This window comes from Carlito syrichta, unplaced genomic scaffold (genome assembly GCF_000164805.1).
Source record: "Carlito syrichta isolate Samal-C Ts95f unplaced genomic scaffold, Tarsius_syrichta-2.0.1 Scaffold305868, whole genome shotgun sequence".
NCBI classification, from domain to species: domain Eukaryota; kingdom Metazoa; phylum Chordata; class Mammalia; order Primates; family Tarsiidae; genus Carlito; species Carlito syrichta.
In genome coordinates this window covers 1,591,834-1,604,648 of record NW_007249964.1, presented here as the reverse complement: position 1 = coordinate 1,604,648, position 12,815 = coordinate 1,591,834, and the positions used below count along the sequence as shown (strand labels likewise).

At 38.9% G+C, this 12,815-nt stretch overlaps 1 protein-coding gene across 1 annotated transcript; it reads left to right on the top strand.

The window, feature by feature from the left end:
• The first annotated feature begins 6 nt into the window (after positions 1 to 6).
• On the top strand, positions 7 to 12,499 carry PROK2 (prokineticin 2). Its single transcript, XM_021714900.1, has 4 exons — positions 7 to 51; positions 3,324 to 3,449; positions 10,671 to 10,733; positions 12,033 to 12,499. Exons 2-4 carry the CDS (start codon positions 3,357 to 3,359, stop codon positions 12,135 to 12,137), a joined length of 261 nt encoding a protein of 86 aa, XP_021570575.1. The 5' UTR covers positions 7 to 51; positions 3,324 to 3,356; the 3' UTR covers positions 12,138 to 12,499.
• The last annotated feature ends 316 nt before the right edge of the window (positions 12,500 to 12,815 follow it).

The window sequence follows — 12,815 nt, the reverse complement described above, 5'->3', positions numbered from 1 at the left end:
CCGCCGCTGCTGCTCGCCCCCCGCGCGGGGGACGCCGCCGTGATCACCGGGGTAAGCGGCCCGGGCGCACCTGTCTGCCCGCGGGGACCGCCCCGGCCTGGGACGGGGACCCCGAAGGGGAGGCGAGTGCGACGGGAGGGTCGCCCTGGGCGGGGGCGTCGGCCTCCGTCGCCCTTGGGCGCGCTGGGGAAAGCGCGCTTCTCCGAAAGCCGCGGGTGGCCGGGGACCCGGGGGCGTCGGGAGGAGCGTCCCCCCACCTCCGCCGTCACCACCTGCTCCCGCGTCCTTCTCCCTCTCCACCGACCACAACCTCGCTTCCTGCGTGTGGTTATTTCTGCGGCGCTGGAAGTTTCTTGCAGAGTCTCTCAAGTGCTTTCGGAGGCGCTCCAGCTTGGAGCCTCGACATCGGGCGGCCCCCTTCTGAAATGCCAAGGGACGAGACGCGCACCCCAAGGCCCGGGAGTCTCAGTCCCACCTGCAAGGAGTCTGCTCCCCGATGCGCCTTCCGCAGAAACCCTGTGAATAATTTGGTCCAGGGCCATGCGTGCGCTTAGAAAAGCAATGGTGGGCGCCTCCTTCGGGGTTCCGAGGCTTTTTTCCTACTGGCGTCTGGAGGTTCTCCCTGTAGAAGTTTTTAGTTTCTAATTCCTGATGACCACCTCCAGTGATCCGGTGTAATTATGGAGTAGGGTGCCGTGTAGATAGACCTTGTTTAAACTTACAGGAGACGTCTTCATTTTCTTAAGTAGGAACTGGCTTAGTTCGCTCTTACTCCCAACAATTTGGTATGGATCTGAAGAATGAGTTTACAGAGCTGAACTTAAAAGTCTGGTTTAGTTTACATCAACAATGCAAAACTACCACCATTTCCTGATCGTTTAACTGCTTTACTGTTTTTGTTTTGTTTTGTTTTTTTAAGTGTGGGATTATCTTACATCTTCATTAAATTACTACATACATTTAAGCGCACATTATAGGATTTTAAATTAAGCGTCTATATTTGAAATAATGATACATGGATAATAAAATAACATTTAACTTTAAAGGAAGTGGCATTGCCTTGAGGAAATAAGGCTCAATTGTCTGTTAGTTAATAGGTATATGGCATTTTGGAAGTCCTTGTGCTGTTGCAGCATTTGTTTATAGTCAACAAGTATTTAATCATAAGTTCTGATATTTATTAGACTAGAGGCTTTTTAAAAAATTACTTGCATAGCTTTGTCAGTAGACAGTTCATGTGGTTGGAAGAAAGTTTTAACAGGTCTTTCTGCTACATGAGAATTGAAACATGATTGGATTCCCCCCCCCCTTCCCCTGCTGGCTCATTTTAAATTTCTCCTAATCCTCTGAGCCCAAGACCCCTTGGCAATATAAGTATCTTTTTGTTCCATTCACGGGACAACACTATTTGAATAGATCTGCAATGGTTTAAGAATAAAAGGCATTAGGAAACAGCTGTCTAATTAAAAATATATAAACCTATGCAATTCTTTGTAAATTTTCCAAGAACTGAGGCTTTTTGTTACAAAATAAAATTTTATCACACTGGATGTCTGTTAGGTTTAGACTGGGCTTATTATATAGTTATGTGTGCTGTTTTTGTTGTTTTAACTCAGTGTTATAGAGAATTTAAAAAATTTCTCTAAAGCAACATGGCAATAAAATATAGTTATGCCTCCATGACAGGAACCATCTGGAGTCAAATGAAAACCTCAGTAACTTATCTAGATATATTGTATATAGGATGTTAAACATCCAAGTGATTGAATTTTAAAAGATTTTGGCTGGATTTTTGATTGTCTCGTAAAAAGATCTACTGGGGCCCCAGAATTAGATATTGAGCATCTGTTGAAATGAAATACTGGCTGAAACATCCACCTTAGATCTATACATTTTTTGGTAATATGTTAAGGTATTTTGAAATTGATTTATATGTCCATGTAGATTTGTTAAAACCATATTGGAAAAGATCGCTGACTAGACATCTTATTTATGAAGTGTAATGGCCATGTATACATGATTTCTGGCGTACAGGTAAAAATTGGAAAATGGAAATGTTTATATATTGACCTGTAAATTTCAAACACCACAAGGTGAAAATTATAGTTTTTAATCCAGATACTTATTTTAAATAGACTGAAAAAAATTCTCATGGAGGAAGTAATTGAATGCTAAAGTAAGAAGTTGGTCACTTTTACTAAAAAAGAATAATGAGAAGAATGTGCCCATATACGTATTTGTGTTTTGAGAAGTTGAAGGATTGTTTTAGTTTCCAATGAGTGTACATTTAAATTTGTGGATATATTTTTATCTTATCACTAGCAAAACAGATTACTGCACACCATTTAAACAAACCATTCTATTTTTTGCTCTAGGAAAGAACAATAGTTCTTCAGATCCATTTTCATGCAAATAAATTTAGACTTTATTTCTATTTAATAGAGTATAGAGAGTCCTCTGTATAGAAATTCCTGATTCTTTATGTATTTACAATTTTTATATTGGAAGCAAGTGCTTTGAGTGTTTACTGTCAATAATTGCATCCATCACTTGCATTTCTTAATCTGCTGGATCTTATAGGATCAGTCCACTGATTTTGTAATGTACATATATGTATATCCTAAGTCAAATAATTTCCTCTTTGCAAATTACCCACCTGAAAGAAAAGTAATATAAGGAAAAAGTCTTAGTCTGTCCATTCTCAACCTATGAGATTTCTTTGTAAGGAGGAATTGGTGAAAATCAAGTCGGTGGTGTGAGAAACATCAAGTCTCATGAACCAAAATGCAAATATTTGAAAGGAAAAATGAGCACATCTAAAATTTACATCAGTGCCTTTATGGGTCTGGAGTGTTTCATGCCAGATTTAGAGACCATTTAAATCTCTCTTTAAAACTGGGCCCAATGTATTCTGCAGTTAATAGTCATAAAATCTTGTGATTCGATTTATGTAGTTCCTAATGGCCATGTATCGTATAAGATTAATATAGGCTTGTTCTTCAAGTTCAAAGCCAATTCAGACATAAAGCACTAAAAAAAGAGAACTGACTTCATTTTTTAAAAATCTTATATTTATTTAAGCTTTTCATAATCCAGGGGCTATTATATAGCCTAATTTTGAAAAAGTGGAAAAATCGATTCTGATCAAATTTTATTATAGATGTGTGCAAGCAAGTGAAGGTTATAGTTTGTTTTACATTATAGTTTGATTACTCAAGTCATGGTATTTGCATAGCCAAAGAGCATTTTCACTGCTAATTTTTTATTTCCTTAGCCTGAATCTTTCCTGTGATCTACATTTATCTTTGTTTATTACCTTTCAGGCCTGCGACAAGGACCCTCAGTGTGGTGGAGGCATGTGCTGTGCTGTCAGTATCTGGGTTAAGAGCATAAGGATTTGCACACCTATGGGCAAACTGGGAGACAGCTGCCATCCACTGACTCGTAAAGTTAGTATATGTATATATAGGTATTCTTGGTGGTTCTGTTGCAATAACTTTACTCTGAGCAAGGCCTGTATGATGTGAAGGCTGGAGATACATGACTGAAATTGGAAGTTAGAGAGAATAACAGTTGAAACCCCCCGCTTTCCATTTTAAAGAATTGTAACCTCTACCATTCTTACTCAGTGATAAGTTTCATATCACTGCTCTCATGGCATTAGAAACATTTTATCAAATAATTTCTAACACTTGACTTTGCTTAAAAATTACTTAGTACAAAAATATATGTTTACTCTTGTATGCTGCTTTGCAGAAATCAGAGTATTGAAGTTCTTGAAAAAAACTTTTAATATTCTACTAAGGCAGAAATAAGCTTTGTGTTTTATTTTTTCAGAAAATCATCAATAATACAAATACTCTTGTATCTTAATTTAAAAGTTCTAAATTTGACTCCGTACCTATAGGATACATTGTTCATAATTTTAGAGATTAATTATATTTAATTTTCCAATTTACTTTTTTGGCAACTCAATAGCACAATGACCTCAACAACACTTTAGAAAGGTTATCGACAATAAATGCCATGACAATTGAATGGCAAAATTGGACAGGACTTTAGACATTGCATCCCCAGTGGTTGCAGACCCACCTGTCTGCTGGGGTCAGGCTAGTTTACCTAAATAGGAGGAAGGAGGTGGATGAGAGACAGAAGGAAGAAGAAAAGTGTGTGGAATTAGAGATCCTTGGCCTTCAGATGAAGAGCTTTTAGACACAGTATGGTCTCAGCAAAATTCCCTAGGAATGTCAGGTTGCAGTATCTTCTTCTAGTCCCACCTCCTTGTTTTACCCATCAGTAAAGTACAGTCCAGAGACAATGAGATGAGTCCTCGGCGAGGTAGCTTGTCAGAGGCAGAATGCAGTCTCTCTATAGTGTTCTTGCTACACGTTGCATACTCTCATTTTAATACAGGTCAGATATTTTCAGAGCAAATTGCCTTCCAGTTTTTTATCTTATTTTTTCAAATATCATCTCAGGTTTAAAACTGTAGTAGAGCCAAGCACCTTTCCTGTACTTTACAGCCCCAGATAACTGTTGATACTTTGGCCTTCTAAGAGTGAACATAATGAAATAAATTGTGATCCATTGGCCCAGGCTTAGCTCTGTGAGCTGTAGTACGGATTCCAGTTGTTTGGGCCTATTTGAAAACTGAATTTGCTTTTTGAGTTTCCTGTGGTTGCCTTGTGAAATACTTCCTGTTAACGTTTAAACCATTCCTCCCTGTGGTTTTACCACATAAGACTGTCATTTTTTTTTTTTTTTTAGTTTTTTTTTTTTTTAATCAATATTTTTTATTATGATGTTGTGGGGTACATTTAAGGGTTAGGTGTACAATTACATTTCATTCAGGCACCCTGTTGATAAGAGGTGTTTCCCTGTCCCCAGACAGATATTTGCTACTGTTAATCCCATCTCCCTCCCCACCCCATAGTTTCCCAGTACCGTCAGTCATTTTCTTATAGTATTACATTGGATGTTCAAGGTCCATTATATGAGTGAGAACATGTGATACTTGGATCTTTGTTTCTGTGAGAGGTCACTCAGTATTATAGACTCTAGTTCCATCCAGGTTGCTGCAAAATTCATGATTTTGTTCTTTTTTATGGCTGCATAGTATTCCGTTGTGTATATGTACCACATCTTTTAATCCAGTCCTCTTTTGATGGGCAGAATGGTTGCTTCCAGGTTCTTGCTATTGTGAACAATGCTGTGATAAACATACGTGTGCAGGCATCTTTTTTATAGTGATTTGAGTTCTTCAGGATATATTCCCAGTAGGGGGATTGCAGGGTCATATGGGAGGTTGATATTTAGAGCTTTTAGGAATTGCCACACTGCTTTCCACAGAGGTTGCACTAGTTTACACTAAGACTGTCATTTTAAAACATGCCATGCACCCTTTATTCTTAGATATTTTAAGACAGGTTTTAAGCTGTTAGTTGTGTGTCTCAATACCAAACTCCCCACAGAGAGGTGACCCTGGCCCAGTCACCTTTGGCATTGATCTCAGTTTTTTCATCACCCTTCTTAAATTTTGAGTCATCCTTTGTACATTTAAGTCATTGTCTCTGAAAAGCTTACTTTTAATCTTCTTTAAGACTATATAGTGTGTTTATATGGTGTTAGTATAATTTCACATGCCCAAGATACTAGAATCACATAGCTTGTTTGCTAACATATCAAATGACAAAATGCCACATTCTGTGGAACTGTTTTAGTGTTAATGGCAATCATAGTTGCCACTGATTAAATGCTCTGATATACCAGGTCCTCTATGTTAAATGTTGGATGTGTATTTCTTACCTAATACAACAAGCCTGTGTAGTAGGGTTTTTTTCCATGTTGAACGTTAAACCTCAGAGAAACTCAGTAACTAGTTGAGGTAACACAGACCATGAATAAGAGAGCATCCCACGACTTGGGAGGCTGAGGTGACTGGATTGCCTGAGCCCGCCGGTTCGAGACCTGCCTGGGCAATTTGGAGAGACCTCATCTCTACAATAAATAAAAAATTAGCCGGGCGTGGTAGCGTGTGCCTGTAGTTCCAGCTACTTGGAAGGCTGAGGCGGAAGGATCACCGGAGCCCAGCAGGTCGAGGCTGCGCGGCCACTGCACTCCAGTCTGGGCGACAGAGAGACTCCAACTCATAAAAAAAAAAAAAAGAATAAGAGAGCAGACACGGAATTTCACTTCTTTCTGATGTTCCATTGCTTATGTGGTCTCAGTCACTATACTCTTTTACCTCTTTGAAGGCAGTAGTTGTGTTTGAGCATTTTTTAGTCCAGTCAGCCAAAATTGATTTGTGTGGATTACAGAGACAAAATGTTCACCAGAATGAGTTATAATAGTTCAGACTGGGAATTTGTGTCATCCATTAGTTTTGATGAGTTTTCCAAATCTGAGATATTTAAAAGAGAACCAAATTCTGTTTCCCCAGTTCCTAGATAACTTCAAGTTCAGTTTTAGTACAACATCAATTCTGAAAATAAACAAAAGTAATCATTTCCTATAAACCTAGCTGTACTTCCATGGGTTTTTTTGTTTTGTTTTGTTTTGGAGTTGGAATCTCACTCTGTGGCCAGGCTGGAATGCAGTGGCGCCATTGGGGCTTACCGCAGCCTCAACCGCCTGGGCTCAGGCAGTCTTTCCACCTCAGCCTTCCTAGTAGCTAGGATGACAGGCGCACGCCACCATGCCCAGCTAGTTGTTTGTTTGTTTGTTTTGGAGTCAAGTCTTGCTATGTTACCTAGGCTGGTCTTGAACTCCTGGCCTCAAATGAACCTCCCTCCTGGACTTCCCAAAGTGCTGGGATTACAGATATGAGCCACTGTATCCACCAATATGATTTTGTTTTTATCACAGTTCTAATAATGAAATCTTTAAACATATTATGGCTTTCCTGGTTAAATTAAGTGATAAAATAATGAAAGTACTTATTTTTAAATAATATTTTAAGATTTTGTCTTTCCTCCTATTCAGATGCCCACTTTAAATGTGTTTCTAGAACTTGATTTGATAACTTTTCATATTATTTTTCTGATTTAAATACATTTTCAAAGGTTATTTTGATGACCTATTTTAAGAGTGGGCTCAGCATTGTTGCTTATTCCAGATAAAAGTCACCTATCCTCCCAAAAAATCTAATTGGCTGCAGAATATTTCTCAACTATATTCTCTTCAAAACAAATCAAGAAAAAAGTCTTTCATAAATATATTCTGGTGAACCTTATGCACAGTATTCAATCTTACTCTGAAGATTAATGGTGTATTAGTAGGTGGTAAAAATGAGAACGTTATATAGAAAGTTTTTTCCATTTTATTTTGGCTTAGTCATTTGTTTATTTGGGTAAAGTGAACAGTATTTGATGAATGAAACCAAGAACCACAGGCTGGAATTGATAGCCACTGAGTTTAGTTTACTGTTTTATTTCAGAGGCAGCAATAAACTAACTTTTAGAGTTGACAATCATTAGTAAGCTATTATTTTATAATTGTATAGTTTTTAACTCTTATGTTAGAGAATAAACATATAAGTGCCCCTAGGAAGAGCAAGATTTATATTTTCTAAACATATTTTCAAGTAAAAAATAGTTTAAGCAGGTATTTATTTTTAGCAATTACCTTTTTTGACAATTAAGAATTACTTATTGATTCATGTCTTCAGGAAAAGCTTTCTGGGGTTTTTTTGAAATAAATATTTTAATTTCTATTAATACTTTATATATTAGTATTATACTTTTCAAAGTTTATGTAGAAGATTAGCAATTTCCATTCCATTTTTTATGGTTTGGCTTTGTAAGCTTTAATTATGTAATACTTTAATATTCATTGCTTATTATTGTGTGATTTTTTTTTTTTCAATTTGAACCATTGTATTTCCTTCAAACAATCTTTTTTTTAATTTTCTTTTTTCTTTTGCTTCACTTTAAAACTTGACTGAAACATTTTCCTTTTCTGGAGGAAAAGTTTTCAGATGAAAACCTAAGTCTTATTTGCTTAAAAAAAAAAAAAAAGGAGATTTAAAAAATTATTAGTGGTTTGCATTTTAGAATCAAACTATGACAAAACCTTGTAAATTTCAGATTATGAAATTATTAAATTTTTTTACTTTAAATAATTTTATATATTAACTAAAATATAACATAACTAAAAAATTTAGTGAAAGATAGGTAAAAGAAAACATAATCTGCTATTTTTCTCTTCTTTCCTATGTTGATATCTAGAGCCACTATCTACACTGATCTCTCGAGATAGCATCATAGCTGTAGTTACAGGTTCAAATCAGCAAAGAGACTTACAAGGCATAAATATGCTTTAGTTTAGTACAGATTTTCTCAACCCTGGCACTATACACCCTTTACTCGGTTTCTCCCAATGTAACATTTTGCAAAACTACAGTACAATATTACAAGCAGGATATTGGCATGGATGCAGTCAAAATACAGAACATTTCCATCACTGCAAGGGTCCCTCACATTGCCCTTTTATAAGTGCTGTTTTCTCTTTTAAAGTGCTACAAATGAGTAAGAATCATGTTTTCTCAAAAATGCTGAATGTTCTGCCTTTTCCCAAGGCAAATTCTAGGCTTTTAGAAACTCTGAATTGAGTATTTGGTTGATTACAAAGTAAACCATCAAGTTTGGACTGAGTGGTCCCAATATGTATCTTCTCTAAGCACTTTTTCATACATTTGTGACTGTGAGATGTCTACTAACTTTGTCACAAGGTGTATGTAGATCTAGAAGCTAGTGATGGGCCAGTCCAGGAACTGGCAAACATCTACTGTACTGAGTATACAGTATTGGAAATCACGATTGTTGTTATTAGGAGCTCACAGATGTGAAGGGAGGAAAAAAATGGCCACAGGCTGGTGCATTCAGAGGCTATGGGGAGGGAGGGAGAAACACAGACTGGTTGGGTTTGAATGAGAAAAGGGCATCCGGGTATTAAGGAACCTGCAGTGCAGTCTAACCATTATGTTAAAGTCAGTCGAGGTAGATCCAAACTGATGCATATACGATCTTGGTGCCCTTGATAAGAGAAAGATACAAAGATAATTTTGAAAGTTTGACAAAAGCATGTGACCTTGTGAACACATTGCCAAGTAGGTCCTAGAGGGGGGACTTTGCAAGCCAAGGGCTCTGGCCTCTTTGGCTTCATGGTGAGTCCATCTCTGAGTTTGGTGACATGAATCATACTGGGCCTGCTCCGTGCTGGGCAAGTTCAGGGTGAGGGGAAGCCTCAGGACCCGAGATGGTCATCTGCTCATCTGTTGGCCTTTGGAGAGTTCATAGTCCACACAGGGATGGGGTGGGGGTATTAGCAGATATTTTCCAGAGTGTCTTCTGTATACCAGGCCAAGTGCTGTATCCTCATAAATAAAATGGACACAGTCATCCGTCCTCTTCAAAGAGCCTGGAGTCTAGGCATGGTGGCATTCGAAAAGATAACAAAACCTGGAAGAAAACATACTGCTTTTGACTATCAGCATTTTCTCCTTCTAGATGAGTGGCCTCAGTTGAGCACATTGCTTCACCTCAAGAGGAAGCCACTTAGCTCATCTCAGAACAAGGCAAAAATCTGACACTCGAGTTTGGGGTAATGCTCATACATGATGCCTTATGAGGCCTGACCCGTGGTGGGCGTCTTTGTCATTTTTCGTTTCTGCTGACAGGTGCTGACAGCTCCATGTGACAGGCCAAAGAGTGATCACAGTGTCATGATGCACAAAGCACAAGGCTGTGAGCACTGTGAGGGTGCTTAGTAGCTGGCACTGTCTTACTGGTTACCTGTCTTTCATCATTAAAATGTAAGCTCCATGTTGACAAGGGATTTTTCCTGTTTCATGTGTCACTGTATCCTCAGCACCTAAAATAAGGTCTGACATGTAGGTAGCACTCAATAAATATCCATTGGATGAGTAAATGAAAGAAACATACTTGGCAGTTTCCATTGATAGCATTTTGGCATCCTCATTATAGGTATATTTCACTTACTTCCAGCCCATTTTCCTTGGATATTGCTGCCTGTATCCGTTTTTATCAACCTCAGCACTATGGACATTTTGAACCAGATAATTCTTGGTTGTAGGGGCTGTCCTGTGCATTGTAGGGCATTTAGCAACATCCCTGGCCTCTACCCACTAGATGCCTATAGCACATCCCATGGCTCCCACTTGTGACAAACAAACACGTCTCTGAACATTGCCCCTGAATCACCCCTGGTTGAGAACTACTGGCCCATGCAGTAGTTTAGGTCTAGCCAAAAGGAAACTCAAAATCTCAGGGTCAGAATGGACGATAAAGGTCATTGATGATCACTTCTCATACTCTCCACTTGTAATTGTCTAAACCACTCCAGCTACACCCACCTCCTCTAATGTATTCTTGGTGACAGCAAAGGAGCCAGCCTTCAGCGTCCCCACTGACTCACACAGTGACAGAACCACTCTGAACACAAATCTATATTAAGCCGGTGCCCAGCATACCTACTTGTGGACACTGTCATTAGAACCTGGGAAGTAATGGTGTATCAAAAAGGCAGAGGCACTGGAATGGCTTGGTCATACCTTGCTCTGCCTGTTTACCACATACACACCCTGCCCTCCTATTGCTTCTCTTTCTCCCCTTTGTATTTATTGATCTCAATCATCTCCCTGGCCCTTCCAGAACCATTTTGAAAATGGAAGGCAGGAAAGAAGAAAGAGGAAGAGAAGAAAAAGGAAAAAGGAGGTAAGAAGAACGTTAGCATGGTGCCACCAAAAGACATGCCCAGAATAATTAGCCTTTATGTTGTTGGACTGCCGTAGAGTTGATGTTCAACTCCAAAATAAGGTTAGAGTGGTTCTGTCACTGTCTGCAGACAGCCTTTTTAAAATAAAATATATAAAGCTATTTTGAAGGCATCTGGGAGATGCATCTCAGATGTTCTCATTGGTATGGGGCGGCGTCTTTTGGTGAAGTAGAATCGGAAAGACACCAGCAGATGCCAAATAAAGCGTTTGAGTTCAGAAGCAGGAAGAACACGTGCTCTGCCATGTTTCAATTGTAAAAGGATCTCGGAGGCCTGAGTCTGTAATGCCTTGCCTCTCTCCCATTAGCCGAGTCAGAGTCATTTGCCATACCATTTCACTGACTTCAGTAAGCCTCCAGGCCTGGGGTTAAACTTAATCCACATGACTGGCAAGACAGATTCTCAAGAAGGCACCATTCCTAGGGGAGGAAAATATGTTTTGCTCGCTCTGCTCTAGAAAATATACTTACTCTGAAGGTTCTCCACTTGTCCCTGGCACAGAGAACCCCCAAGCTAGCTGCTGGTTGACCCTCCTTAACCCAGTTTCACTGGTGACACAGGCTGGGCTCCTAGAGTGACTCTTGGGATGAAGCTGACCTCTCATTGCTTTGTCTGCTGCGGCTGGGGTCTGGCTTGTTCCATTTTTGCAAATTGCACTTGCCTCCTTCCCTCGTTTTTCTTCTGTTCCTTTTTAAACTTTTCCCCGGCACTCTGACTCTTGCCATCTGTGGGCAAATGTGTGACGGATATATTGTGTATTGGTTGTGAGTTTATATTTGCTAAAGATATAGACGTGGTCATACCCATGATATCGGGCTCTTTTTAAGGAGCTATAATAGTGGGACAACTCTATGTGAAGAGAAGGAAATGAGAAATAGTAAAAGACAGTATAGCTTGATGACTAAAGCTTAGTCTCTCAGAGCCAGCTGTTGGCCAAGCTTCAAGTTTTAGATATGTGACCCTGAGCAATATATTAATATCTCTGTGCCTCATTCTCTCATCTGTAATGAGGGTATAATTAAAGTATGATCTGTAATGAGGATGTAACTAAAGTATTTGTCATCTTCACAAGGTAAGGATAGGAAAGGATAATGTATAAAAAGCACTGAGCATATTGCCTAATGGGTGGTTAACGCCCAATACACATCAGTTATTGTTATTCAAAGAGATATCTCAAGAATGGGTTGTTTTGCATGTGGAATATTTTCTGCTCTGACCCAGTTTTCTTTTTTATTTAGGTTCCGTTTTTTGGGCGGAGGATGCATCACACTTGTCCATGTCTGCCAGGCTTGGCCTGTTTACGGACTTCATTTAACCGGTTTATTTGTTTAGCCAGAAAGTAATCACTTTAGAGTAGAAACTTTAAATGTGAATAGCCACATGATGTCTGTAAAATCTTACTTGTGATTGTGCCAAACACATAACATGCCAGAAAGAAATGCACTTGCTTCCTCAACTCTCCAAGTAACATCTTTATCTTTGATTTTTAAATGATTTTTTTAATTGAAAGGGGATTTTAATTTTGAATAGAAATACAAAGTATGAGGCATTATGGAACTGGTTCTCATTTCCCTGTTTGTATTTAGGTTTAGTTTTACTTTTTTTTTTAAATCTCAACAACTTACTCATTTTCACAAAAATTAGGAAAATCAGAATTTAATATTTTGTTATAGAAACTTTTTTTCTCTCATTGTCCACTCCCCCCCCCTCATCCATGCACCACCAAACACACACACACACACCCTTTGGTCTCTTGCCTCTTAATCCTCAAAGAATTGTAAGGCCTTCACTCCGTTCCTCTCCTTTTCCTTCCCTCCCCTCTAGTGTTTAAAGTGGAAGGAATACATCCACTTAGCTCCCTGGCAAAACTACTGATGAGAATCAAGTTTTTTGCCCGTCATTAAACAGTGAGAAGGGTTTATAGTTGAACTAAGACACTCCAGACTCCTCTTATGGAGTGAAGCTTGGGAGTGCTTCTAGAACTTTCCTGAACCTGTCTATCCAAGTGGACTTCAGCTCTG

Coding starts and splice junctions, on each gene's coding strand:
- PROK2 (XM_021714900.1), top strand. CDS start 3,357: ATGTGCTGTGCTGTCAGTATCTGGGTTAAGAGCATAAGGATTTGCACA. Junction 3,450..10,670: donor GCCATCCACTGACTCGTAAA/GTTAGTATATGT, acceptor TGGCCCTTCCAG/AACCATTTTGAAAATGGAAG. Junction 10,734..12,032: donor GAAGAAAAAGGAAAAAGGAG/GTAAGAAGAACG, acceptor TTTTTTATTTAG/GTTCCGTTTTTTGGGCGGAG.